The sequence below is a fragment of the Talpa occidentalis genome, unplaced genomic scaffold, assembly GCF_014898055.3.
Source record: "Talpa occidentalis isolate TD23 unplaced genomic scaffold, MPIMG_talOcc4v2.1 talOcc4.8, whole genome shotgun sequence".
In the NCBI taxonomy this organism is placed as follows: Eukaryota; Metazoa; Chordata; class Mammalia; order Eulipotyphla; family Talpidae; genus Talpa; species Talpa occidentalis.
The window spans coordinates 119,324,514-119,352,020 of NW_023605194.1; the positions used below are offsets into that span (position 1 = coordinate 119,324,514).

The 27,507-nt window shown below is 52.2% G+C and overlaps 1 protein-coding gene across 2 annotated transcripts; it reads left to right on the plus strand.

Annotated features, from left to right (window-relative positions):
* The first annotated feature begins 187 nt into the window (after positions 1-187).
* On the plus strand, positions 188-27,507 carry ANXA5 (annexin A5). Of its 2 annotated transcripts, XM_037495751.2 has the most exons (13): positions 188-208; positions 367-397; positions 9,087-9,171; positions 10,229-10,323; positions 11,305-11,418; positions 13,391-13,481; positions 17,783-17,862; positions 18,555-18,611; positions 22,814-22,907; positions 24,013-24,108; positions 25,545-25,603; positions 25,819-25,941; positions 26,973-27,507. In XM_037495751.2, the coding sequence occupies exons 2-13, from the start codon at positions 389-391 to the stop codon at positions 27,033-27,035; spliced, it is 966 nt and encodes a 321-aa protein (XP_037351648.1). In that variant the 5' UTR covers positions 188-208; positions 367-388; the 3' UTR covers positions 27,036-27,507. The 2 variants fall into 2 exon arrangements, with proteins under 2 accessions (XP_037351648.1, XP_037351649.1); XM_037495752.2 differs by lacking the exons at positions 188-208; positions 367-397 and adding an exon at positions 941-1,172.

The following is a 27,507-nucleotide window of genomic DNA, read 5'->3' on the forward strand; positions in this document are numbered from 1 at the left end:
CGGGTCTCCGCGGGGCCCGCCCACGGCTCCGCCCGCGCGTCCGGGCCGCGCCCCAGGCCGGGGCGGGGGGTCCCCAGGCCGGGCGGGGCGGGGCGGGGCGGGCGCGGCCGGGGGGCCGGGCCGGGCGGGGCGGGGCGCGCGGTCCGCTATTCCGGGCCGCCCGGGCGCTGCCTCCAGCCGCTGCGCCGCGTCCCGCCGTCCGCCCGCGGTGAGCGCGGGGGTCGCGGTCGCCGGGTCGGCGTGAGCGGGTCCCGGGCCGGGCCGGGGGTCCCGGGGCGCCGGGGGCGGGGGCGCGGGGGCGCGGGGCGGGCCGGGGCGGCGGGCGGGGCGGGCGGTGGGGGACCCCGGCCTCTGTCTGTCTTGCAGCCCCGGACCTGCCGCGGTCGCCATGGCCCAGGTAAGGCCCCGACGTGTCGGCGGCGGGGCGCCCCGGCCCCCGCCCCCCCGCCCGGCCCGGGCGCCCCTCCTCGCGCGGCCGGGCGGGTGACGTGGCGTTTGGGGCGCCCTGGGCGAGGGGCGGGCGTGGGCCGCGGCCCTCCCCGGGCCCCGTGGCGGCGGCGCCCGTTTCTCGCCGAGGGTCCCGCGCGCGGGGCGGGGGGCGGGGCCGGGGGGGGGGGGGTCGGCGCGGCTCCCCCTCGCGCCGCGGCTCGCGCGGGGCCCGGGGCGGGCGGGGTCGGGGTCGGGGTCGGGCGAGGCGCCGCGGTCCCGGGCCGCGGGCTGAGCCGGGCTGGCGGGGCGCGCGGGGGCCCGAGACCCGCGAGCCGGGGGGGCGCCGAGGGTCTCGCGGGCGGGTCGCCCCTGCCCCCCTGGAGACGCCCGTGGAGCGCCTCAGACGCCGCCCCGCCGCGGCCCGGGCTCCGGCGGGCGGACCCCCGCCCCGGCCCCCGCGCTTCCTGCCGGGCCTGAGGAGGCCGCGAGCCGGTTCCACACGGACGCGGAGCCTCGGTCTGGAGTCTGGAGTCTTCCCGTGAAGGACGCTTTTGTGTGAAAACAGCTCTTCTTTCTTCAGTAGTAGTTTCTCTACCTTGTTTTGCTGCTGCGGTGAAGGAAATGAGGATTTAGCAAGTATCAAAGAATAAGCTTCTTTATTCTTGCTCATTCAGCTGCTTCCTGAAACCTTTTTTACCCAGTGATGGCTGACAATTTTCAATCAATTCCTTTCAATTATGCAGGTAACCGGCAGCATGAATGAACAAAATGTTTCAATGGCGGGCATTAATAATTTTAAGAATGGACACATAGCGAGGCCCTTGTGTACGCCAAGCCTTGGCGAATGGTGCCTTCTGTTACGAAATTATGTATGTTTTATACCACTTACAGCACCAGGACTGTTGTCTATCAAAACTATTTATTCGCATAAAAGTCACATATAATGTTAAAGTATTTTTTAAAGATTTATTTATTTATGCATACAAGAGCTGGGGTGCAGACCGGATGTGTGTGTGGGGGGGGTGAGAGGATTCATTAGAGACAGAGCGGGGAGCAGAACCGGTGGATTGAGTGAAATCCACTGCTGAGGGTCCCAGCGGGGAGACAGGAGAGGTCTGCTGTGCCATGTGGGTCACCTCCCTGGCCGGGGATGGCCACCAGGGAGGCCCCCCTACAATTTTGAATTTTGCATTGACTTTGTTATTAGTCATTCTTGGAAACCATGGGAGTAAACATTTTATTAAAATTAAATTAAATTTTTATCATTTTCATGCATACATGTAGCAGCGGGCAGGATGTCCACACCCTGGAGCTGTGCTCTTGCTGTGGACGCTCCCTCTGGCCCTGGTGTCACTGTGGAAAACTGAAGTGGCCTCTTGTTAGTCTGGGCGGTGTCCGTCTTGTTAGGTCTGGGTGGTTCTGCTGTCCACTCGAGGCTGTGGGGCCAGGGCCTCTACTTGGGTCATCTGTAGCCTAATGGGTCAGATGCCTGAGCCTCAGAGGTGCAAATACTGGCAATTTAATGTATCTTTAACTATTCATGTTTCTTATTTAGTGAAAAATTAAAATGTGTATCATGAGCATGACTAGATATCTTGTTAATTTAACTAGAAGGCATTGATTGATCTTTGAAACATTGACGTTTTAAAATATATAAACAAGTGCTTTTAGGGATATTTTACAGTCTTGTGTATATTTGTATAAATATCTTATATATAAATAAAATAGTCATTGTTATAATTAATATAATTCATGTTGGAGCCTCCCTTGTGGCGCAAGGGGTTAAGCACTGTACTATGAAGCAATCCACAGCCTCCGCAGCTTGAGTTCGATCCCTGACCGGCTAGGGAACTACCCACATGGCACAGCAGACCTCCCCTGTCTCGCCCGCTGCTCCCCTCAGCAGTGTGTTTCATCAGTCTGCCTGTTCTGTTCCCTGCTCTGTCTCTGGTGGATCCTCTCACCCTCCCGCATCTCTGGCCTATACCCCAGCTCTTGTATGCATAAATGGATAAATCTTTAAAAAAATAATAATTTATGTTGATTCAGTGTTTTCAGTTTAATTTTACCCTGATCATGTCAGTGTATGGCATAAAACTGACACATCATGGGGACCACATGAGAGTGTCTTATGTTCTCCTGTTGGGCAAATGCTGCAAAGAGGCGCGTCTGTGGGGTGAGCTGCGCATTGTGGGGTGAGCGGCCTGGCCCGCTGCCCTCTCCTGCACACACCGCACCCCCCCCCCATCTGTTAGTGCTGGCTTTTGTGGGATTCTGCCTACTGGAAGGAGGAGTCTGATAGGAAAGTCCATCTTTCTCAGACAGCACACACTAGCTAACTATTTTCTCCATGATGTACAGGAGAAATATAAATGATAAGTGTATCTGCATGTAAACAATTTTTGGACAATATTTAACTTTTTGTAGTAAGACAGTAAGTCACTAATTTGAATGGCTTTATATTTATGGGGGTCAAAACCACAACATCCATGTTATTTTAGCATAAACTGTGCTGAATGACTAATAAATTACAGGTGGCTCAGGAGCACAACCCTCAGTGGCATCAACCCCTGCACAGTTACAAGTCCACGTGCACAGTGGTTCCCCAAAGGTGGGGGTCCCGGCTCCCCACAGCCAGCCAGCACCCACCATCCTGGCTTGGTGGAGTAGTGAATGTGGATGCCACAGAAAAAAATGGCGTTTTGGGTATAAATGGACCCCACGAAGTCCGTACTCGTGTTGTTCAGGGGTTGTTAGAGTTTCGATTATTGTACCAGTGACATTGTCTCCCGAGTCAGATGTGGGTACAAGGCAGTTCAAGTGTGGACCAAGAATGGCTGAAGAGCTGCTAACAATTGTCCAAATTACCTGTAGTACAGTGTTTTGGATCCTTTGTTGAAATCCGTCTTTTCTTTTCAACAGCCAACTTTTGATGATATAACCACAATTTTTTATTTAGATTTTAGGGTTGCTTCCTCAGTCTGACTGGGTTGGAGTTCCAGAGTTGGTCCTGACCTGTGTCTTATTGGTTAACCTGCTGACACAGGTTTTTCGTCCCATTGTTTCCAGCTCAGTTACTTCTAGATGGTTTAATTTGTAAAAGTTCTTGAAATATATTCTTTGGAAAATCAAGGACATTCATAGAAGAATGATCTATTTATACATGTTAATCCAGTTTAAGGCTTTTATGTCCTTAAATGTCTTTCAAATAATGAAATTTTTAAAAATTAGATTTGGGGTAGTCTGAACTTGGTGTTACTTGTAACATCCTGCCGCAACTCTGGGTCCAGCTGCTCAGCACTGGAAAGCCAATACTGAGACAAGAGCTAGTGGGAAGAAATCAGGTTTATTTCAGAGCCCTCTGGCTGAGGAAAGGGTGGACCATGCCTCAAGGACTTTCTCCTGCCCAGGAAAGGCTTGGAAAGGCTGTGACGGAGAAGGGGTCGCCATGGGGCGGGGCCTGGGTCATGTGGGGCGGGGTGGGGCAGGCTGTGGGGCCTGCTAGCCCAGTGCGCTGTTCTGAACTTCTCTTGCTGCTGGACACTTGATGGTCTGCACCATCCTTCTAGGATGGGTTCATAAGATTTCGCAACTTCAGGCCCTGGTTCCTGTTTTTCTTGAGCAAGTGTAAGGCTAGAGACACTATAAAGCTCTGGCAAGAAAAGGTACCTGTTAGAAACTTGGTCAGTTAGAGTTTGACCACTGTCCCCCTCCTAGAACAGGTCTGGGAACTTGTATTTTTTTTTCCTTTGGGAACTTGTATTTTGTAAGCATTATGTGGAGTCGGTGTTTACAGGCAGAGGCAGCAGGAATTTCATAAAGGTATTATCAGGCACAGTGTTTCACTAGAAACTTAAGAATGTCAGAGTTACCAAATCTTTTAAGATTAAGAATTGCTCATTTAAAAAAAAAATTAAAAAATTATTTTCGAGTATGGGCCTCCCTGGTGGCACAAGGGGTTAAGACGCAACCTTTGAAGCTATCTGCAGCCACTGCAGCACAAGTTTGATCCCCCAGCCAGGGAGCTACCCACATGGCGCAGCAGACCTCTCCTGACTCCTCGCTGCTCCCCTCAGCAGTGTGTTTCAGTCAGTCTGCCTGTTCTGCTCCCTGCTCTCTCTGGTCAGTCCTCTCACCCTTGAACCACTGGCCTTTACCCTAGTTCTTGTATGCATAAATAAATCTTTAAAAAAAATTATTTTTGAGTAGAACTGGGGTACAGGCCAGAGGAGCGGGGGGTGGGGGTGGGGGTTGAGAGAGGACTCACCAGAGACAAAGTGGGGAGCAGAACAGGCGGATCCACTGAAATCCACTGCTGAGGGGAGCAGCGGGGAGACAGGCCAGGTCTGCTGCGCCATGGGGTCAGCTCCCTGGCTGGGGATCCAGCTCAGGCCTGGGTGGCGACAGCCTGAGACTTGGCCTCTCAGCCACCAGGGAGGCCCGGCAAGCTGGCTTCTAGATGTGGTTGAGGGTGGAGAAGGCTTGGGGCTGAGATCTTAGCCCTGGTCCCATTGTCTCTGTTCTTGCCTTTTGTCCTCTTGGAGGTTCTAGTTTTTTCCTGATATTTATTTTACTTGCAGCTCAAATCACAATCCTGTCACACTGACCTTAGCCTCTTTTCTTGCTTATCTCATTTCTTTCTCACTGTTGTTTACTCACCTCTCGTGGTCACAGGAGGCCTGAGCTCTGACTGGGGTGGGGGGGGAGCCCCTCCTGCTCACTCCCGGGGGCCCCGGGCTTCTGTGGCCCCCAGAACTGGCAGCTGCCATCTCGCAGGTTTGGGCCTTGATCTCTGACTCCTAGCTAGTATTACATGGAATGTGTGTGTTTGGTTAACCTTGATGTCGTTGACCTGAGGAGGGTCCCTTCTCTGTGCCTTTTACATTTCTTCCAAACAGGCAAATGTTTTCTCATCCTTAATTTTAATAGTAGTCATCCTTGGGGGGGGGGTGTGTTTTAAAAGCCTTTGTCTAGAAAAGCAGCCCTTTGGTTGTCTTTTTGGTTTGATTTTATGCATCTTACTTTCCGGCCCTCGTCTTGGAGGGGAGGCGCGGGAGGGGCGCGGCCCGGGGCTGCCCGAGCGTCTGTGGAAGCCTTGGGTCCCCAGTCGGCTGCTGGGGTGGTGCCGGGGAGGGCCCAGCCGGGGACCCTGCAGCAGCGTCTGGCGGAGAAGCTGCCCCCCCCTCCCCCCAGGGCCCGCCCTGTGGTGACTCAGGCGGGAGGAATGCGGTGGTGTCGGAGGAATGCGGTGGTGTCGGGTTTCTGGAAAGCTCTGGAAGGGCGAGAGGCCACGGCTTCCCCTCACGGTGCGGAGCCTGGACACGCCCCTTCCCGGGCTCCTTCTGCAGGCCCAGGGGCGCCTGCCCGGGACGCCCCCTCCCCTGGTTGCCCTCCCCTGGCTGCCGGTGGGCCTGCTGGAGGCCCCGCCTTCCCCCACTCCCCGGGCCCCTGGGCATCCCCCTCGCAGCCATGACCCCCAACCCCCGCCCTGAAGCCACAGCCAGCACCCCCCAGGCGCCCCAAGGCCCCGTGCCCCGCCCATTCCTGCCTCCCTCCCCCTCCTCGCCTCTCCTTCCCCTCTCCCTCCCCTCCCCCTCCCCTCCCCCTCCCTTTCCCTCCCCTCCCCTCCCCTCCCCTCCCTTCTCTCCCCTCCTTTCCTCTCCCTTCCCCTGCCACGCCCTTCTCCCCTCTGCTCTCCAGTGGGGTCAGTCTTCTTGTCACACTCCCCTGCTAGGGCTTGTTACCCGTCTTCCCCCATCCCTGGTAGAGCTGACATGCTCCTCCCCGCTGCCATCAGCCCAGTCCTGCCCAGCCTCCTGCCTGCTCAGGGCCCACATCTGTCCTGGGTCAGGGACCCTGACCCCTCCCCCGCGCTTGTGGATCCCCTCTGGGGTTCGCAGCTCTCCTGAGTCTGCCTGGTGCAGTCTCAGAAGCTTCCAGGACACTTGGGGAAGTTTTCTGATTTCTCCCCACCCGGCCTGGTCCCTCAGGTGCTCAGGCGCCAGGGCTGGGCTGACTGCTTCTTGCCGGGTCTCTGCACTCGCCCACGTTTCCCAGGAAGGCACAGCTCCTGGCCTGGTCAGAAGACGGCTTGGAGGGAAGGAATCAATGTGCCTTGTCTCCAGGGCTGTCTCTGAGGTGCTGATGGCACCGAAGGTGTCCACGTAGCCAGAGAAATGCAGTTTGACGTGGGAGAGGGAATTTTCCTGCCCCAGTCTGATTTGAGGACACTCACTTCTACCCCAACTTACTGCTGCTGGCCCGGCGCCAAGCCTGTGGAGCTCAGTGCAGGGCTACCCGCATGGCCCCCGTTATGTTGTAGAAATAAATGCTAGCCTTTACCCAGGCAGAGGAATAACAAGTGGTGCTTCAGGAATGGTGAGGTCAGGAGAAGCTTTATGACTCATGCATGAGGTCCCAGACCTGGGCAGCCCCGTAAGGTCTGAGCACTGGTTTAAAGACCAAGGGTTCCTTTTATACACAACTGTGTCCATAGCTGTCACATGGATAGCATCATTTTTCAGGATGCACAGCCACTTGCGGCAAAGTCCCCAGACAAGGAGGCAAGGCAAGGGGGACAGATGCAGGCATTTGGGGATGGCCTTGGGGAGAGACCAGCTGGCCGGCTGCCCAACCTTGTAGATAAGCGTGCTGAGGCCCCGGCCATGAATCTTGAAGGGGAAGGAGCTGTAAGGAAGCACACTTGATTATGCCTGCGTTGGAGTGTTCATTGCACCTGGGCTGGAAGTTCTGCTGGAATCTTTTTTATATTCATTTCCTCAATAATGTGTTTTCTCATGAGTTAGAGCTGGTGGAAGGGCACTCACCGGGCTGTTGGCATCTGTGCAGTTAGCGTGAACACGAGGACCCTCGCGGCTGTGGGTGGATCTCTCAAGGCCAGAACCCAGCCCTGACCGGAAGGGGCTGTCCCACACCAGCAAGCAGGTCTCTGACACTGGCTGTGTGTCCTTCAATTCGTGTCCATTTGGACCCTACTGGGGAGTCTCACAGTGTGGGACTGAGTCCTCCAGGACTCCCTCCCCTCAGGCTCTGGTTAACTGCCAGTGCTGCTCTCAGAACTGACTGCACCTCACTTTTTGGTTGCAAGAGGCTGTGGCCTGGGGGCAGCTGGCTGGAGGGCGCCCGGCAGGGCTAGGGAAGGGGTGCCGGGCTTCTGAGCCCCTCCAGACCCTGTGGAGGTGATAAAATAAGGTGACCCAGAAAGGGTTAGAAATCATGCCATCTAATGTGTCTTTCCTGAATTCAGGGACTTTTTGTCCCCTTGTAGCCCCCAAGATACAACATTTTTTCAAATTTTGCCTTAAAATCCCTAATAAATATGAGGAAGCAGGGTAGATGAAAAGCGAAGTAGGAAGAGCTCGGACCACAGCCCAGCGCGGGGAGCGGCAGGGCAGGGCTTCCAGCGGCTCAGGGGGCATGAGAAGAGGTGAGATGGAGGTGTGGGAGGTGCTTCCATGGACCTCTCAGAGTCTTTGTGGGGCTGCTCCCCGACAGCTCCAGCAGGGGCCAAGCTCTTGAAGTGTATCAGGGGCCCCCCACAGCCCCCCCCCCCCGCAGCTCCAGGTGGGGGCAGGGGCAGCCCTCGTGTTTGGTGGACCCCCAGCAGTTCCAGGTGGGGTGCGGGCAGCCCTTGTACTGTTTCTGTTGTCATTTTTTTTGGAGTCAGTGGGTTTGGGGTGCGGGGTCCTTGGGTTCACTCTGGGAAGTTTTCCCCAGAGCTCCCCTTTCAGCGGCACAGGATGAGTTTCCCGGCAAGTTTCTCCCCGAGACAGAGACGTCAGTTTTATTTAAAGAATAGGTTTATTGGGGAAAGGGACAGAAGAATAAAGGACACTTGCATAGACACCAGCAGGCAGGAAGAGCCGCCCGAGAGGGCAGGTTTGCTGGGAGAGGCTGCTGCCCTGCAGAGGAGAGAGCTGGGGAAAAGAAGCACCTGCAGTCACAGGTGGACAGACGGAGACTGCACTGATGTCGTCCTCTTCTGTTTGGGAGGGAGGGGTCACTCCTTGTCAGCCTTCCCTTAGTTGCTGATTTGGACAACTCTGAGATTCTGAAAGGACCGGAGATGCCACAGTGGACCCACATCTCTATTTCTTTATACACCCCCACCCCCCCAGCCACTCCCTGCTGGTCTGACCCCTGCTTGGGTCTTCTGCTTTGTGATCTGGGTGCCGTCACCTAAGGATCTTGTCTCCACAGTCGTTTCTGTGGCTGTGCTAAACCCTTCTCCCCCCACCTCCAGCTTTGGCATTTTGTGAGCCAGGTTTCAGGTCTTGTGTGCACCTCCTTTTCAGTTTTTCTATTCTTGTCCTCCATCATTGGGGGGGGTGGCATTTCGGGGGGCGGCAGCTCCAGGCTGGGGCCAGCAGCCCTCATGGTGCTTGGCTCACCCCCCTTCCACCCCCGCCCCCCCTCCCCGGCAGCTCCAGGCGGGGGTGGGGGGGTGGGGGGGCGCGGCTGCCCATGCGGTGTTGCGGGGCAGCTCCCTGCTGAGTGAGTCCCTGGTCCAGGCTTCAAGCAGTGCCTTCCACCCCCGGCTGCCCAGCTGTCCGAAGGGCAGCGCCGTTCAGGGCTCCACCTGCTGGGCGGCGGGCGCAGCTACACGGCCTGTCCCCTGAGCACTGTCTCCTGCCCAGGCTCGCAGAGGCACCGTGTCCGACTTCCCCGGCTTTGATGAGCGCGCCGATGCCGAAGCTCTGCGGAACGCCATGAAAGGGTTAGGTAATTCAACCTCCTTTTTCTTCTGAAAGATAGGAAACGACATTTCTGTGACCCGAAGAACAGGTCAGTGTTTCGCGTTAAGATGAATTTTAAGAGATCTTGATTTGAAAGGTCTAAGGAAACTTGCACAAGCTAAAAGGCTGCGACTGGCGGGTCACTGTTCTGAAGGGCCGAGCAGGGACCCCCCAGCCCCTTGGCTTGGAGACTGTGCAGTGCCCCTGTGGGGTCACTCAGCAGGCCGCAGGCCTTCCGGAGCGATGGGCTCCCGGTCAGCTCCCAGCCGGCTCCTCTCGCTGTCTCCTCTTCCCGGCTCTCCCACAGCTGTTCAGCAGCCCCCAGTGGCTCCCACCTCCCCCCACTGCACCTTGCTGTGCTGGCCCCACACGCACTTGACCTTTGACCTGTCTTTGTCCTGACCACCCGGTGGGATTCCCTGGTCAGCCCAGCCAGGCTCTCTGGTCCTGCCAGGCTTTCTGCTTTGCCGCCTTGTCGGACTGGACTGGGCCTACCTGATGTGCTTTGTGCCGTCTGCCCATCTGTTCGCAGAAGCTGTGTCCCGCTGCCCAGCTGGCCCGTTCCCAAGCCTGTGCTGTTCTGTGCACCCCCCACCCCTGTGCAAGTTCCCCTCCTTCAGGAAGCAAGGCTGCTTTGGGCGTTGCCTCCCCCCGAAGCTTCCCAGAACCTGCTCTTTGAGGGCGCTCATGGGCCTGTCCCCCGGCCCTTCTCATCCTGTTTCAGCTTGTGTTTCTCTGCATTTTTAGCCCTGAGGAGTCAGAACTCAAAACACGTCTGTTTCTCCGTCCTCTCTCAGTCCCTGCACCACCCGGCGCAGTCTCCCTCTGGAGTTTTCTTGCATGACAAGCTGGGTGTCCTCAATTTTCAAAATGTCAGGAGTGTTTTCTTTCCCTCCTATTTCATGATGCATCAGGAATAGGGGGCCATATATATTGGAAACATAGCATTTTACATATTGTAAATTTTATAGTTTAATAAATCATGTAATGAAAATTGTGAGATAAAGAGAGCGAGGGCACTGAGGCGGTATGGACGCTTGCAGGAACGGACGAGGACAGCATCCTGACCCTGCTGACGGCCCGGAGCAACGCTCAGCGCCAGGAAATCGCTGTGGCTTTTAAGACGCTGTTTGGCAGGGTAAGTGCAGGCCACGCCAGGGTGCGGAGGGGCAGCTGCTGGTCTCAAGGCTGCTTTGAGTCTGCGGATCTCCTTCTGTTGGTGCCACTTAATTCATCATTGTCCTTCCCTGCTGCTCCTCCCGTTGGCTGGTCCAGCACCTCTTACTTTAGAGCTGCCAGCGCCTGCTCACCCATGCTGGGTGCTGGGGCAGGGGCGGGGGCAGTCTGGGGGTTGAGGGGCTGGCAGCCCTGGGGTCTTCCTGCTCTCCTGTGCCCGGGGTCTTCTGTGGTCTGTTTTCTAGGTGCAAACATGCTACCAGTGTGTTTGTCATGACACAGTCACAGACTTGATTCCACTTGCAGTGGCATTTTAATAAATGAGGTTTTATTTATTGATTAATCTTATTTTATTAAAATTAAATTTGTCACTGAATGAATGAGTGCCTATGTGAAGAATGTAAATGTACTCTTGTTTTTCTGAAATGTGTTTGTGCTTTCATTGCGAAACAATGAAAGAATGTGGGAGAGAATGTCTAGGCCAGCGCCAGCCTGACAGGCGGGGCCCTCCGGCAGAGGGCCCTCAGGCGCCGGGGTCCCGCTGAGGCTGGGGTGCCATGAACATAACCCACTAGGCATGAGAATGTCATTAAGTCCTGAGAGAAAAGAAACAAGTGCAACATTTGGCCATGACAGGATAGATTTTATAAGTGTGAAGCGGTTCTTAATTATTTCGGAAAAATTTTTTTTGAAGGTATGTGTTTCTTTCTCAGTGCAGTATTTAAAAATAAAGCATCTCTAATCTACTCTTAAAGTGCTCATGTTCTTAGACCCTTGAAGGTGAGGGAAGGGCTTCTTAGACACGAAACCTCGATGCCAGCGACGCCGGCTCTGGGTCCGGCCATATGGCGTCCATGGCTGGGCAGAGCTGAGGGCAGCGTGCTAGAGAAGAATGTCCTTAACATTTCTGCCTGCTCAACAAATTTGTGTTTTCTGGAGTTAGGATCTTCTGGATGACCTGAAATCAGAACTGACTGGAAAATTTGAAAGATTAATCGTGGCTCTGATGAAACCCTCCGAGCTGTACGACGCCTATGAGCTGAAGCAGGCCCTCAAGGTGAGGGGTGTGGGGGTGTGAGGGAGTGGCCCGTGCGGACACCATGGCATGTCGTGTTCCTGTTTTAAAAGATGTGCCAGTGAGAGTTTCTGGCAGGACAAACTGGAGGAGGCAGTAAGAAAAAGAGGGAGAAAATTATCATTGATCTCTTTGTATAGCTAACTCAGTAACAGCCCTATAAAATTTAATGTTTTTGTAATCTTTTATGTTTATTTTCTTCCTTCTTAGTTTTGAGACATGTTTTTTGAAATGTTACCAGTTAGATACTTTTTCTTTTCTTTTCTTTTTTTTTTTTTAAAGATTTATTTATTTATTTATACAAGCACTGGGTACAGTCAGAAGCGCGAGAGGGTGAGAGAATTCACCAGAGCCAGAGCGGGGAACAGAATAGGCAGACTGGCAAAATACACTGCTGAGGGGAGCAGCAGGTGCGGCAGGAGAGGTCTATGCGCCATATGAGACCCTTGCTGGCATCCGGGGATTGAACGGCGCTTGCAGGCAGCGTCGCAGCCCAGCGCTTAACTGCTACACCACCAGGGGAGGCCCTAGATATTTTTTAAAGTAGAAAGTTGCTTGATTAGGGAGCAATAATATTGTTAATCATTTTATTTTATTTTTTTAAAGGGTTTTTTTTAATAACAAATGTTTATTTTATTTTTTTTAATAAAGATTTATTTATTTATTCATACAAGCACTGGGTACAGTCAGAAGCGTGGGAGGGTGAGAGAATTCACCAGAGCCAGAGCGGGGAACAGAACAGGCAGACTGACGAAATACACTGCTGAGGGGAGCAGCGGGTGAGACAGGAGAAGTCTGTCGCGCCATGTGGGACCCTCGCCAGTGGCCAGGGATCAAATTGGTGCTGCAGAGGCTGCGGGCAGCTTCGCAGCCCAGCACTCAACCGCTGCGCCACCAGGGGAGGCCCGATTGTTAATCATTTTAGATTAAAAATAAAACTTCAAAGAGAGTTTTCAGATAAGAATGACTTTCTGATACTCTTCCCTCTTTCCCGCACTGCTAAGCACTAAAGTGAAGTGGATGGTAAACTTGTAATTCATGGGTAGTGGGTAACTGGTGTATATTTCCCTGGCTGGGCCCCTACTCCAGCTGAACCTGGAGTAGGTCAGCTGACAGCAGTTAGATTTTGAATGGGCAAAATGAGATTAACAAAAGAAGATATAGGGCAGAGATTCTTACAGAGTGGAGAGGGCAATTTATCAGGTTGGGACCCTTTGGAATCAATAAAATCTTAGGTTATTGAAAAAGGGAGGGGGGAGGTTTGTGGAGTGTTTCTGGAATGTCTGGGAAGCTGAATTTGGCCATAAACCTAGTTTCCAGTACTTGATTTGGGTTAAAAAAAGAAACAAACAAATTTATAAAATATGAATTTAAATTGATCTCAGCAACATCATAGCTTGTATCTTGTAATTTAGTGTTAGATATGACTATTATAGTCAGAAAAAGGAAAGGCAAGTAACAGTTTCAAAAATTCAGAAAGCAAGGCCCACTGCTTTTGCACTGACTGACACCTGACCTTGCTCCCGGGTGCGCGGTGGTGGCCCGGCCAGCGCGGGCCCTGTGGGGGCATGGTGAGCATCCTCGCTCCTCCCTGTGGATTTACGTAAAGTTTTCGCCTTTGCTATTCCAATCTTGTAAATTTCATCCTTCAGTGCTGTGTTTTAAACTATATAGAAGTAAACTGATAAAATGACAAATTTATGTAACCTGCTATAGGCATATTATGTATGCACATACATGTAAATGGACTGTTTTAGACAGAAAAGATAGATTTTATTTGGAAAGAAAATTTGAAATTTCTGATGCCTATAATAGAACTTGTATAGAAAGAAGTGAATGTTGTGTTGGGTAGTATTTGTGTAGTTATGTAATTTGGGTGATATCTATTCTAGGAAAACAACTTTTTTTAATTTTATTGACATGGTTTCTCTATTAAAAATCAATTTCCAAACAGGGTGCTGGGACAGATGAGAAAGTGCTGACGGAAATCATTGCGTCGAGGACCCCGGAGGAGCTGGCAGCCATCAAGCAGGTGTACGAAGAAGGTGTGTGCTCTGTCCCTCCCCCCCTTCCCGCTGGCTGGATGGGCTTTGATTCAAGCCAGTTTTCTTTTCTTTTTTTTTTATAGAGGCATGTTTTATTTATTTGTTTGTTTGTTTATACATGCACTGGGTATAGTCAGAAGCGCGGGAGGGTGAGAGAATTCACCAGAGCGGGGAGCAGAGCAGGCAGAAGGACCGAACTACACTGCTGAGGGGAGCAGCGGGCGGCAGGAGAGGTCTGCGCCATGTGGGACCCTCCTCCGGTGGCCGGGGAGCAGCCGGGAATTGAACTGGCGCCGCAGAGGCCGCGGGCAGCTTCGCAACCCAGCGCTCAGCCGCTGCGCCACCGGGGAGGCCCAAGCCAGTTTTCTTTTTATAGGATTTGTGACTAGTATAGGGATATATAGGTTTTCTTTTACATTAATTGTAAGGTCTTTGTGGTTTTTTTGTCTTAAAAAAACTCATTTTTATGACTTGAAGTTAATGGTCTCGAGTCTGGCAAAAGAAACGTTTTCCAAATCAGAGTTGGGAAAAATGTGTTTGTGTGAACGTGCATTACTCAGGTATGGCAATGCTTGGGTACTCTGCATTTTGATTTTTCTTTTTGGTGTGCCTTTCTTTTTTTGTGGAAAAAAAAAAAAGTCCATATTTCAGTTTGAAATATAGCCTGTGAGTGGAGCAAGAACATGAAATAAAAGTGAAGGCAGAGAGTGCTTTTCCTGCTGGAGCTCCGCAGCAGACACACCGGTGGGCAGAGGCCCAGCGCCCGGGTCAGCCTTGTGGGTACCCAGACCTCGCAGCTGGGTGGCCGGATCTGCTGTGCGTGTCCCCTCGGCCAGGTCGGAGCGAGGCCTGCGGCGCAAATTCTGCTTTTCGCAGCGCCCAGGCAGGTGGAGGGTGCCTGGGCCTCTCCTGGCGGGGCGTTGGCTGTCAGGAGCGAGCCTGGGAGCTGCTGGCAAGGGCTGGGGAGGGCTGGCCAGGGCAGGCCTGGGCTGGGAGGCCCTGGATGCCTTGGGCGCGCTGCCAGGCCAGCTGACACAGACGCGGCGCTGCTCCTGTCCTCAAGGGATCTGTCGGCGTCTGTTCAGGGTGCAGGACCTGGGAAAATTGCAACAGGTAAAGTAGAATCCAACCGAAGTCAAATACCAGACATGCTTTTTATTTTTTTTATTTTTTTTTTATAGAGGCATGTTATTTATTTATTTGTTTGTTTGTTTGTTTTTTGTTTATACATGCACTGGGTACAGTCAGAAGCACGGGAGGGTGAGAGAATTCACCAGAGCCAGAGCGGGTTGCAGAGCAGGCAGAAGGACCAAAGGACACTGCTGAGGGGAGCAGCGGGCGGCAGGAGAGGTCTGCGCGCCATGTGGGACCCTCCTCCGGTGGCCGGGGAGCAGCCGGGGATCGAACCAGTGCCGCAGAGGCTGCGGGCAGCTTCGCAACCCAGAGCTCAACCGCTGCGCCACCGGGGAGGCCCCAGACATGCTTTTTTTTTTTTTTTTTTATAGAGGCATGCTTTATTTATTTGTTTGCTGGTTTGTTTGTTTTGTTTATACATGCACTGGGTACAGTCAGAAGCGCGGGAGGGCGAGAGAATTCACCAGAGCCAGAGCGGGGAGCAGAGCAGGCAGAAGGACCGAAGCACACTGCTGAGGGGAGCAGCGGGCGGCAGGAGAGGTCTGCGCGCCATGTGGGACCCTCCTCTGGTGGCCGGGGAGCAGCCGGGGATCGAACCGGCGCCGCAGAGGCCGCGCGCAGCTTCGCAACCCAGCGCTCAACCGCTGCGCCACCGGGGAGGCCCCCCAGACATGCTTTTTAAAAAATATAATTATTTACATATTTTACATTGGTGTTCATTTTTGTACAGTGTTTGATTTCTCCTCTCAGGTGTGGTCCCCATGAAAGCCCCACCCCTGAGGCAGCCGTGCCATTGCTGTAGTCCCCTGTGCGCTTCTTTCAGGCTTTGATCCCTTTCCGCCCCCTCCTGCTGAGTCTCCATTCACAGTTTCCTGCTAGGTTTGTCTTTTCCCTCCTGATCCCTTGTGTGGTTCCTTCTCTGTAAGAAACCACGTGATACCTCTCTTTTCCCTCTGGCTTATCACACTGAGCATGATCCCTTCCAGCGCCTTCCATGTTGCTGCGAGTGGCGCGAGTGTCTCTTGATGGCTGAGTCATGTTCCACCATGTACAAAGGCCACGTCTTCTTGACCCACTCATCTGTTTTTGGGCATTTAGGTTGTTTCCATATCAGCTATTGTAAATAGTGCTGCCATGAACACAGGGGTGCAGGTGTCCTTTTGAATTAATGTTTTTGTGTCCTTTGGGTAGATCCCTAGGAGTGGAATTGCTGGGTCATATGGTGGCTCCATTTTTTGTAATCTGAGGGTCTGCCACACAGCTTTCCATCGTGGCTGGACCAGTCTGCACCCAGCAGTGTAAGAGTTTCCTTTTTCTCCACGTCCTTACCAGCATTTGTTGTTTTTTAATGTGGGCTGTTCTCACTGGTGTGAGGTGCTGTCTCACTGGTTTTGATTTGCGTTTCCCTGATGGTAAGTGACGTGGAACATTTTTTCATGTGCCTGTTGGCCATCTCCATCCTCTTTGGAGAAGTGTCTTTTTAGCTCTACTGCCGACTTTTTGACAGGATTCTTTATTTTGTTTTTGTTGAGTTGTGTGAGCTCTTTGTAGATGTTTGGTATCAGTCCCTTATTGGTACTGTGAAGTGCAGATGTTTTCTCCCGGTATGCGATCTCGCTTGTCCTGGTGGCTGTCTCTTGAGCTTGTTAGTTTGATGTAGTTGCAGCTGTTTATCTTTTCCTTCATTTTCTTTGTTCTGGGGCATGAGTCTTTAACGATGTTTCTGAGATGGAATACCAGAAATGACTCACCTGAGAATGGCTGTGGTGTGTGAGCTCCTTGGGGCTGTTGTTGGGGGGCTCTGCGGGGCAACCAGGCCCTGAGCAGGTCTCCAGGCTGGCAGGGTCCCGATGGAGGAAGCGGGTACTTTGGCATCGGGGCACAGAGGCTGGGCTGACAAGAGGGTGTGGAGGGCGGAGACAGCCTGGCCACAGTGGACGATGCGTGCAGGTCTGTTGTGGGAGAGAAATCGAAACAGCCTAGCTGTAGGCTGTTACCCACGTGCCTGTGTGACTGGCTTGGATGTTTGGACTTGATTCAAACACCTTCTGAGTCCCTGAGTGGATGTGGCATGTGGAGGGGACAGTTGAGGGGGACTGGGCCACTCTGATCAGGGAGGTGAGAGTGGCCCTGGGGCCCAGCCTCATGTGTTGCTGTGTGAGGGCAAGTCCAAGAAGGGAGACACATTTGAAAGGACCATGTGAATTTTATACAGGTGTGAGGGAGGAAGTGGCTGAAATAAGTGTGTGACCCTTCTAAATTTCTACTTTAAATTATTTTTTTAAAGATTTATTTATGCATATAAGAGCCGGGGTACAGGCCAGAGGTGCGGTGGGTGAGAGGATTCACCAGAGACAGAGTGGGAAGCAGAACAGGTAGATCCACTGAAACATACTTATGAGGGGGCAGCAGGGAGACAGGAGGGGTCTGCTGTGCCCTGTGGGCCGGGAGTGGAACTCAGGCCGCAGTGGCTGTGGATAGCTTCTTAGTGCTGAGGCTATCCCCTGCACCACCACGGTTTAAAACAGAAGTTCCAGGCTGTAAAGGTTTGTCTGCTTTCCGGCCAAGACTGCGTATCTGCATATGCAGATGTCTGGGAGCAGCACTTCCCGTCCTTCCCTGCCTAACAGCTTGAGCATCGGGGGGAAGAGCCTGTGGGCCCCGTGGACCCCAGGCCTCCCGTCCTGGGCCTCCCTCCAGTGGAGGAGGTGGAGGTGAGATTGGGGGCTTGTTTAAAGGATCGCAACTGTCCCTCAGAGCGAATTGTCCTCCAGGGGAAGGAGCTGCATCCTCAGAAGGAAAACTCAAAATACCAGCGGAAGGGAGACCTGGAGACCAATGTTAGGCGTTAGAAAGAAAGCACAGCTTGTCCTTAGAGCTGCGCTGCGCGTCCTGGTCCGCAGGTTCCTGGCTGCGTCAGGAGAGCCCTTCTGAGCGGCCGAGTCGTGTTGTAGACTGCACACAGGTGCTTTTGGAGACCGATTAGTTCTGCGCCGACCACACACTGAAGCATTTGCCTTCAGTCTCCGGGGCGCTCCCTCAGAGAGGACGTCTGTGCTCACCAAGTGTCTCTTCCTTTATGTCTTCTCCAGTAGATTAATGGGGAAGGATGTATTTTTTCTGGTTGAGAAGAAGCTGTACATAAGTCTGAAATTACTCTGTTGCAGAATATGGCTCCAGCCTGGAAGATGACGTGGTGGGCGACACTTCAGGCTACTACCAGAGGATGCTGGTGGTTCTCCTGCAGGTACTGGGCGGGACTGTTGACAGTCTGAGGAGGACATCTGAAGCCTAACTGGTCAGTACATGGTGACCTGAGGCCTCTTTCATTTTTTTTAAAGATTTATTTTATTTATGCAAGAGCTGGGGTACAGGCCAGAGGTGCGGGAGGGTGAGAGGATTCACCAGCGACAGAGTAGGGAGCAGAACAGGCAGACGGACTGAACACACTGCTGAGGGGAGCAGCCGGGAGACAGGAGAGGTCTGCGGCGCCATGTGAGTAGCTCCCTGACCGGCCAGGAATTGAACCTGCACTGCAGAGGCTGTGGACAGCTTCACAGTGCTGTGTTCATGTCCAACCCACTGCACCACCGGGAAGGCTTTTATGGCCTCTTAAAACCTTCTCAGTAATTTCTGACGCTCGCTTCTGGCCGTGCTGCTGGGTTTGTGCTTTGGAATATCTGACCTAAACACTTAATCGCCAGCTCGTGGGGGTTTTTATTATATCAGTGTCCTCTTTTTTAAATTGAATTTCAAATTAACAGGGTCAGATTGGTTTACACAGTGCTTTGTGATAAAATGAAATTGTAGAATTGTTGGGAACTTTATAAAAGCATGTGCTTCCGAAGAGAAGAGCTCTCTGCACCCTCAGGTAGGGCCGTGTCTCCTCTGCATGAGAACACTTGCGGAATCTGTGTCGTGACGTATTTCCTATTTTAGGCCAACAGAGACCCTGACGTTGCAGTGGATGAAGCTCAGGTTGAACAAGATGCTCAGGTGCGTGACACGTAACGTGATGGCTTTTGTTATGGCATATAAATGAGAAAAGAATCCACTTTAATAAGAACTGTAAGAGCATGTACAAGTCATCTTATTTATGGGCCACTACCAAATTGCTAATCCCGTGCAAGTATAGTTTTCTCATTTTCATCTGGCAATAAAATATTCCAAAGTTGAAGTGAAATAAATTGCATACAAAGAGTGAGTCCCATCCAGATAGGCTATTTTTTTCCAGTTGTGCAGCAATCACAAAACATGGAATTTTACCAAAAAACCTTAGGTGTTAATTCAAAAAGACATGTTAGGTGTGTTGGCAGGAAAAGAGAAAGAAGAAAGGATATTTCGGTGATTAAAGGTGTTTTATTATATAGTAGATGACAAGTTGTTGTAGTATTGGGAAATTCTCCCCACTCCTCTGATGAAGCTCTAAGTAAGATTGTTCTTTTGTCAGCTGCTTCATGGTGACACACAGATAAAATGCATTTAAGTGACTTAAGTTCCGTGTTGTGTCTGTAGGCTCCATAAGTGATCAAGGAGAGGAATTGAGTCAGGAAATTTGAAACCTGAAACTGGAAAATGTGAAATTGGTAATAAGGGGAGAGCCACACCCCATAGCCTGTCTCTCTGGTCACCTGTGTCCGCAAAACACCAGTCCTGGACTGCTGGCCGCCGCGGCTGGACAGGGCAGGCCAGGCTCACTCATCCGTGGACCGTCCTTTCTGAGGCTGGACGTGGGGTCTGATGGTACCTGGAGAGCAAGGAGGGCCCTGGGTGGGTGGACCCAGATCTTCCTGTCTCGACCTCACTGGGGAGAGGAGAGGGAGGGACCGGGCGCCTGAGGTGTCCGCAGCCCCCCACCCGCGGCTCACAGAGGGCAGCCCCTCCTCGGCCTTCCAATTTTCCCGCCGTCCTCAGGACACAGCCCGAGCCTCTGAACGCAGTTTTCCTGACTCTTGCGTCTGGCCCCTGCTTCTGAGGCCTCTGGCCTGTCCTTGACAGTCTGCCTCTCTCCTCTCCCCGTTCACCGACTCATGGTCAGGGGTCAGTGCTCAGATGAGCCACTTTCTAGGGAGCCCTGCCTGGCCCCCCAGGAGTGTGTTAGGGTCCACCCAGGGAATACTGGGGCCTCCCAGGCCTGCCACAGCCCTTGTGGCATCTGTGGAAGTTGGCCCTGTCCCCGCCTGCCCCCGGGAGCCCTGTGCTGTGGGCTCGGCTCATGTCCTTGGCTTCTAGCAGACAGTGGTGCCCGGTCAGCAGCTGGTGAAGCATTGTGTGTCCCTCTCAGGCCGGGGACACTGTCCCTTGTACAGAGAAGGAGACCGAGGCTCAGGAATTAGAGGAAACAGCCAGAGCCCAGCGGGGCCTGTCTGAACCTAACGCCCTTCTCTTGGCTGAGCCGAAAAGGTTCTGGCCTGTCAGCGCCTCCCGCTCCCTCCGCATCAAATGTCTGCAGACGCGCAGACCTGGCTGGCTCTGCCTCCCGGAGGCACAAGTGCTGCAGCAGCCCCCCTTGTGATTCCGGGGTGAGGGTGCTTCAGGCCGTTGTTCCTCATGGGTCTGTGGGTGACGGCGCGGGGTCAGGCTCCGGGGGGCTCAGGTCTGTGTCGAATGCGGGGTCTAGGGTGGACGTGTGAGGCACTGGCAGCGGGCAGCGGCCCCTTCCGGCGGGACCGTGGCGTGGCGGGCAGTGCTGCGGGGAGGCTCCCAAACCTCTGTATCGCTGTGCCCTGGGCCCATGTGAGGCAGGGCCATCGCTTGCCTGTCGCGCAGCTGACGTAGCCTCAGAGCCCCGCAGGGCGGCTGGGACCCCTGGAAGCTGCCTCCTGCCTGTCTTGAGAGTGTCCCTTGGGTAGAGTCCAGGCGTTCCTGAGCTGCTGAGTGACCAGGGCCTGAATGGCAGCCACACCGGCACCCGCCTGGGTTCCTTTGAAACGGGATTATTAACCGATTCAGCAACTTGCAGCAGCCCCTCCTGCCTCACTATGGACAGCCCGAGCTGCAGTGGGGACAGCTGGGCGCTCACCCACAGGGCCCAAAAATGTCCTCAGGGCAGTATCTGAGACACTGAAGGGCCCTTTCCTAAGCTCTTGACATTTTTTCTCTGTGACACCTGGCGCTAAGAGGATTCCTCACGTTGCAGGACTCGATAAGCCACAGTGACTCGGACATTCTGCAGATAATGCACTGTACCTCTTAACCTTTCTCATGTGTCAGACTGATTTCACCTCTGCTCCTGCAAGTCCCTGCTGTGCTGTCTTTGGGGCGAAGTTCTCCAGGAAGGAGAAAGAAACCTGCTGCTGCTGACTCTGTGCATTGCGCGCCGTGCCGAGTCCCATGGTCTGCACTAAGGACACCACAGGACCATGCGCCCTGAGGCCAGAAGAGACCAGAAGCTTGTCTAACATTGCGCAGATAGGGCCAAGGGCCAGGTTTTTTGGGTTCCCAAACCTCTGTATTTTGTGCTGAACTAGAGGTGCTGTGAGGTCACTTGTGACCCCTTGGAGGCCGGGGGGGGGGAGGGGCGCCCCCATCCATCCTCAGAACAGCTCTATTATGAGTGCTGGGCGTCTTCCTTAACAAGAAAGGAGCTTCTTAGGGTAAAACAAGACAAAACAAAACTTTTAGATATCATTGCACTACCTGAAGAAGGTGGTAGATTTGATATTGCATCAGAAGAGATATTTTTAAAGATTCATTTATGCATACAACTGGGGTACAGGCCAGAGATACGGGGTGGTGGTGGTGGTGAGAGGACTCACCAGAGACAAGAGTGGGGAGCAGAACAGGTGGATCCACTGAAAACACTGCTGAGGGGAGCAGCGGGGAGACAGGAGAGGTCTGCTGCACCCTGTGGGTTGCTCCCTGGCTGGGGATTGAACTTGTGCTGCGGAGGCTGCGGACAGCTTCACAGTGTGGTGCTTAACCCCTTGCACCACCAGGGAGGCCTGATATTTATTTTTAACATTAAAATTTCTAACTTCAAAATTCACTATAAAGTTGCATTTAAAAAAATTCCCTGCAAATAAAAAAAAAAATGGATGTTTTCATCATAATCGGTGTTCTTAAGCATCTAAACACGTGCTCTGACCCCTCCTCTCTATTTGGTTTGCATCGGAGCCTGTGGCCAGCTCCAAGGAGCGGCTCAGCGGTGCTCACGGGCCTTGCCTTCCTTGTGTGCTTGCCTGGCTGTGAGGGAAACACATCGTCGCTGCCTGCGCTTAGTGTTTGTTTCCAGATCAGCACAGTAACACTCACTGCGGTAAAGTGAGCCGCTACTCTTTCTGTTTCCTGGTGCATGTGAAGTCGTTGACATGCGCCTGTGGTCTGTTAAGTGTGCAACAGCACTGTGTCCAAAACCAGCGTGCACACATCAAGTGTGGCCGGGGTGAGGTGAGCACACACTTCAGGGAGGTGGTGCTGCTGGCCCTGTGCCAGGCAGGGGGCCACACACCTTCCGCTTCTAAAACACTGCATCTGAGGCGTGGTTAAACAAAGCACAGCCGGACGGGGTGTGCCTTTCTGGACACTTCCAAGAGTGAGTCTTCGGGTTTAATGAGTTATACAGATCTCGATAAGTGGACTCCCTTTTCACTTTGTTGATTTTTACTGTGATGATCTGAGTGCTGGAGAATGCATGTCCTCCCACTTTGGGGGAACACTGGGTGCTTCTGTGTCCCAGGCATGTGCTGTACCCAAACCCTTTTAACATTTATTGTGATCCTTTAGAAATGTAACAACTGTTTGTTGCTACCATTGGCTGAATGTTAGTTGAAAGCAAAAAATATGGCGTTTACTTTTTATCATGTCAGCGAATAACTACAGAGCAAGCAAAATGGAAACACAGTGACTTCGCTCAGGGCAAGTCCTTCCCCAGGCGGGAGTGCTCGTGGCTGTGGTGAGGCGGCTAGCGCCTCCTGCCCGCACCCCGGCCCCTTGGCTCCTGAAAGGCCGAAGGTCACCTTAGCGTTGGAGCTGGTGCTGCTGCCGGGCCTGGCTACCTTGACTGCCATCCACAGGGCGCCCTTGAGGCAAGCTCCAAGGGCGCCCCAAATGGGTGAGCCCAGTTTCAGGGTGGAAAGCGTTAGCAAAGTATAAGGTGATGAACTTGGTGAATTAATACTCAAGGAGTAAAACACAAGTGTGATTAAGAAATGGGAGATGAGAGAACATTTTATTTAACGTGGTTGAAATTTTCACAGGCTTTGTTTCAAGCTGGAGAACTTAAATGGGGGACAGATGAAGAGAAGTTTATCACCATCTTTGGAACACGAAGTGTGTCTCATTTGAGAAGGGGTGAGTGAAAAAAGCTATATAAAACACATATTTTGGAACACTGTTAATACAGGAGCAGTTTTGCTCGAGTGCCTGTTGCGTGACAGGCACCACTGGTCATTTTTTGTATTTCTTTCTCCTGGTGACTTTGTGAAATTCCTCACTTCTCTCTGCTGCTGTGGTTGCTTTTACAAAACTAGAGACACTTGGTCACCCTGAACTGTCGGAGGGTGACAGAGGAGGCCATCCTTGAACTGTGACTCTCAGAATCACACTCACCGAGCTGAGGCCGGGTCCTCCTAGTCAGTGGTGGCCACGTCCTCATCTGTGGAGAGTGGTCAGTGCTTGTGGTGTCAGCTGGGAGTGAGTCCAGCGGCACGTGACAGAAAACTATTCTATTGGGCCTCCCCTGGTGGCCTGGGCGGGGTCAGTCTCAGGCTGTCACCACTGTGGCCAGAGTGTGATCCTGGCCAGGGAGTTGACCCACATGGTGCAGCTGACCCCTCCTGTCTCCCCGCTGCTCCCCTCAGCAGTGGGTTTCAGTGGATCCACCTGTTCTGCTCCCCGCTCTGTCTCTGGGGAGTCCTTTCTCCCCCCGTACCTCTGGCCTGCACCCCAGTTTGTCTACACACGCACAAAAAAAAAAAAAAAAGAAAACGAAAACTGCTATCAGTGGCTTTAAAAGTTGGATCCATCTGTCGGGTAGGGTTCCTTGGCTAATTGGGCAGTACCTGGGCTCTTTCCATTTTCTGCTCCACTGTCCTCGGTGTACAAGATGGCTGCTGTCACTGCAAAGGTATCAGCCACTTCACAGTAAGAAGAAAAGAAAGGGGTGAATTAGTTTACGTATCTCTTCCTATAGGGAAAGAGAAAATTTCTCAGAATCCTCTTCATGAAATTTACATTCAGGTTTCATTGGTTGTAACTAGTCAAGAGAAACGAGAACAAGAACATTTATGATCCTTGTTCAGGACATGGGCGTTGATGCTCTGAGGGAGGTCAGCACCCATCAGCAAGGAATGGGGTGGGGCGGGGGTGTTTCATAGGACGACGCCAGATCCACAGGAATGCTGCTTCCTGAGGAGCGTGGTCCCGTGTGGCTAAGAGTTCATTCACTATTTTACAGTGTTTGACAAGTACATGACAATATCAGGATTTCAAATTGAGGAAACCATTGACCGGGAGACTTCTGGTAATTTGGAGCAACTTCTCCTTGCTGTTGGTAGGTAATTTTATCATCTGTGTAAAGTTAACGGTGTTGAGAGCTAACATGCTTTAATCCACTGGAGCTGTGTCTGAATCCAGCCATGAATACAAGAGCTTTTGTGATATTTGGGTGGTGTAAACTCCAACAAATTTCTAATTCAAAATCTGTTTTTATGTTGGAAATACATGTTATTGGGTGAGCTCAAGTAATCCTATGAAAATACTAATACAAATGTTTAAAAGTTATTTTTGAAGCTGCACTAGAAATATTTCTATTATGAGTCTGATTGTGGGTATTGTCTCAGAGGCTTGTGCATGTTAATTTTAGAATTCTTTTGAGTACTGTCCTTACAGCTTTGAGGGAGTCTGAGAAATTTGCATCTGATTTAGAAAAATTATCTTTGATGTAATGGAATTTGTGGTGATCATTTTATTTTAGATTAAATAATTTAGAATTTTATTACAGCCAATGTTCAGAGTAATCTGTTGTAGCTGGAGAGCTGAGTGTGTGGGTTACTGTGGTGGTATGTTCTCCAGAGCCCAGGGTAATCCACGTGCTGTTGTGTGGACAGCCTCGTGGCCACTGTGTCCGGGTGTTTAGGCTGAACCTCCTGTGCTGTTTGTTCCAATGTCCGGTGTTGAGCTTTCATGGTGTGCATGTTGTGGAAATCAGCTGAAAACATCCACGAATCAACTCAAGCTTTTCACTTGAGTCTGCAGTTCATAACGTTAATAGAACAACTTTCAGGGAGCCTTCCAACATCAGTGTGACCTCTGCGGTGACGGGGGCTGTTTTCCTTAAGTACTAGAAAAGAGGGCACAAGAGAAATCTTTGCAGTTCAAAGACTTTATGTGCGCTAGGTCTCTGAAGCTAAGCAGGCTGAGGTCTGAGTGCCCCTAACATACAATAGCTATGTCCATGTTCCGGGAAGATACTCCTTTCTGTCACCAGTTTGTCAGGGTGTTTCCATTGGAATGGGCACGTCTCGCACTGCCCTTTGTGGACCGTGGATATTAAAGAGGAGGGAGCCACATTAAGATTGCAGGAAGACGATCATGGGTTAGATGGAGGTAATCATGTATCGCTGGCTTGAATGTCTTGGGATAAAACCTTGCACTTATTTGTATCATTGACTGGAAATGAAGAAGGCCGTGGCTTATAACCCAGGCTGCCAGTGTGCTCGGAAACAAAAGGGCACTGAGAAGCCAGTGTCTTGTCCTCTGTGCCTTACTGTGTAGAACTCAGAACTCCAAGGAAACTCAGGTGAGTGTCTGAGGTGATGCTTGGTGAGCAGCAGACCAGGTCAGCTTGCCAAGGAGCAGCCCTTCAGCCGTGTTCCTCTTACACCTTGGAATCAGCAGAGCGATAAGCATGAGGCAGCTTGGGAGTTGTAGCTGCCTCGTCCTTTTCCTATCACAATAGCATCTGATAATCATATTATTTGCTCTTAGTGAAATCCATTCGAAGTGTGCCTGCCTACCTTGCAGAAACTCTCTACTACGCTATGAAGGTGAGTGTGTACCTTGAGTCCGCTTTGTGCACAATGGATCTCTCCGGGGTGACGATGTCGTAGACGATGGATTGTGGGGTTTTCCCTCCTTAAAACACACAGTTCAGTTGTACTGAATTGTCCTACTTTATCAATTCATCCTAACTCGGAGGAGTCTGACGTAACATGTGACATTTTCAAACCGCGTGCCCGCTCCTTTTTCTGTTTTTTTAAAGGGAGCTGGGACGGACGATCACACCCTCATCAGAGTCATGGTTTCCAGGAGTGAGATTGACCTGTTTAACATCAGGAAGGAATTTAGGAAGAATTTTGCCACCTCTCTTCACTCCATGATCAAGGTAATGAACGGCACCTTTCGTGAAATTGTCTGGAAATCCCCGGCAGACCACACGCCGGGGAGGGCCCAGCCCCAGGTCAGGGTGTGCGCCAGAGCTGCGTGTCCCCGAGGGGCTGCCAGGCAGAGGCTGGCTCTTGGGGGCGGTGTCTTGTTCAGCCATCGGCCCAGCAAACCCAGCTCCACAACACCGTGCGTGTTCTTTCCCTCCTGATGGGTCCCGCTGTCTCCTGCAGCCCCTGCTCTTTGCTCTCAAGTCTCTCCTTCCTTCCCGCCTGGGCTCGCTTCCTCTCTGGTGTTGGGCCACAGCTCCGGGGAGAGGCCATGAGGCCTCAGGAAAGAGCCTTAGCGGGGCGCAGAGTTCTGCTGTGATGCTGGACCCCTCCTCCCTCCTGTCTTCTCCCCTCCATTCCCTCCCCTCCCTCATCTGCTCCTTTTGATGTGGGCTGTGAACAGACAGGCTTCGGTTGAGCGGGCCTCGAGCTCGAGCTCGCTGTGTGTGTGCTGTGGCTGGGCTCCCGGCTCCTGCGAGCTCTCGCATGCGCTCACCAGGCACCTGAAGCCCCGGTGTAGACACAACTGTGGGGGTTGGGCAGAGGAGGGCCACAGCACGTCCTGCCTCTGTCTCTGAGCGGAGCAGTCGTGGCTGCCGCAGCGGGGGCCCCCCTCCCCCTGCCCTCGGTTAGGGATCAAACTTGTGCCTCAGTGGCTGGCGATCACTTGATAGCGCTGTGTTTTTAACCCCTGCACTGCAAGGGAGGCCCCCGAAGGCAGTTGTAAAGCTCCCCTGTTGTGTGTCCCTAGAGGGAACACATGCGTCACTGTTAGAGGGAGATAGTGTCTTTCAGGGGAAAGCTAGAGAGTTAAACAGAAGCTCACTGGTGGGGAAATCCCTGTGTGACATCCCTGACAGTGAAGTCATGCAGAACTTGGGAGCAGTGTCACATCATAAAATGTGTTACCAGACATTTCTCAGTTTTTCATTGCTGTGGTTTTTGGGAGTCATGGAGGCTAATGGGATTCCTTTGGTTTCAGGGTGATACTTCTGGGGATTATAAGAAAACTCTCCTGCTGCTCTGTGGAGGAGAAGATGACTGAACACCCGCTGCTTGCCTGCCACCACCGCACGCGTCCCGCAGCCACCTCACTGCACTTCATAGATGCCAGCGCTTGACACATTCTTTGCCTTATTCTTACTAGCATGTTAATGACTAAGTCTTACATGTTATAAAAGAAAATAGTGGTGCTTCTTTCTGATCTTCAATTAAGATCTTCCCCTTTGACTGTTGTGCTGAAGTGTACTTATAGTACTAAATACAGAAGTGTAGGTCAGTTATATTTTTCTTTAAGAGATCAGACTGCTTTTAGCCTTAAAAAACTTCATTTATATTAAATTGATAGCCATATTACATTAATCAGCACCTTAGCCTCAAATTGTGAACTCCTGGCAATGATGTTAACCAAATTTGCTCCTAAATTAAACCTGAACAATTATGGTGGTTTTGTTCAAATATTAATAAAAATTTAATATTGCCTTCCCCCACAATTGTGTGTGTATATATTCAGAAAG

Coding starts and splice junctions, on each gene's coding strand:
- ANXA5 (XM_037495751.2), top strand. Junction 11,419..13,390: donor AGCTGAAGCAGGCCCTCAAG/GTGAGGGGTGTG, acceptor ATTTCCAAACAG/GGTGCTGGGACAGATGAGAA. Junction 18,612..22,813: donor AGGTTGAACAAGATGCTCAG/GTGCGTGACACG, acceptor AAATTTTCACAG/GCTTTGTTTCAAGCTGGAGA.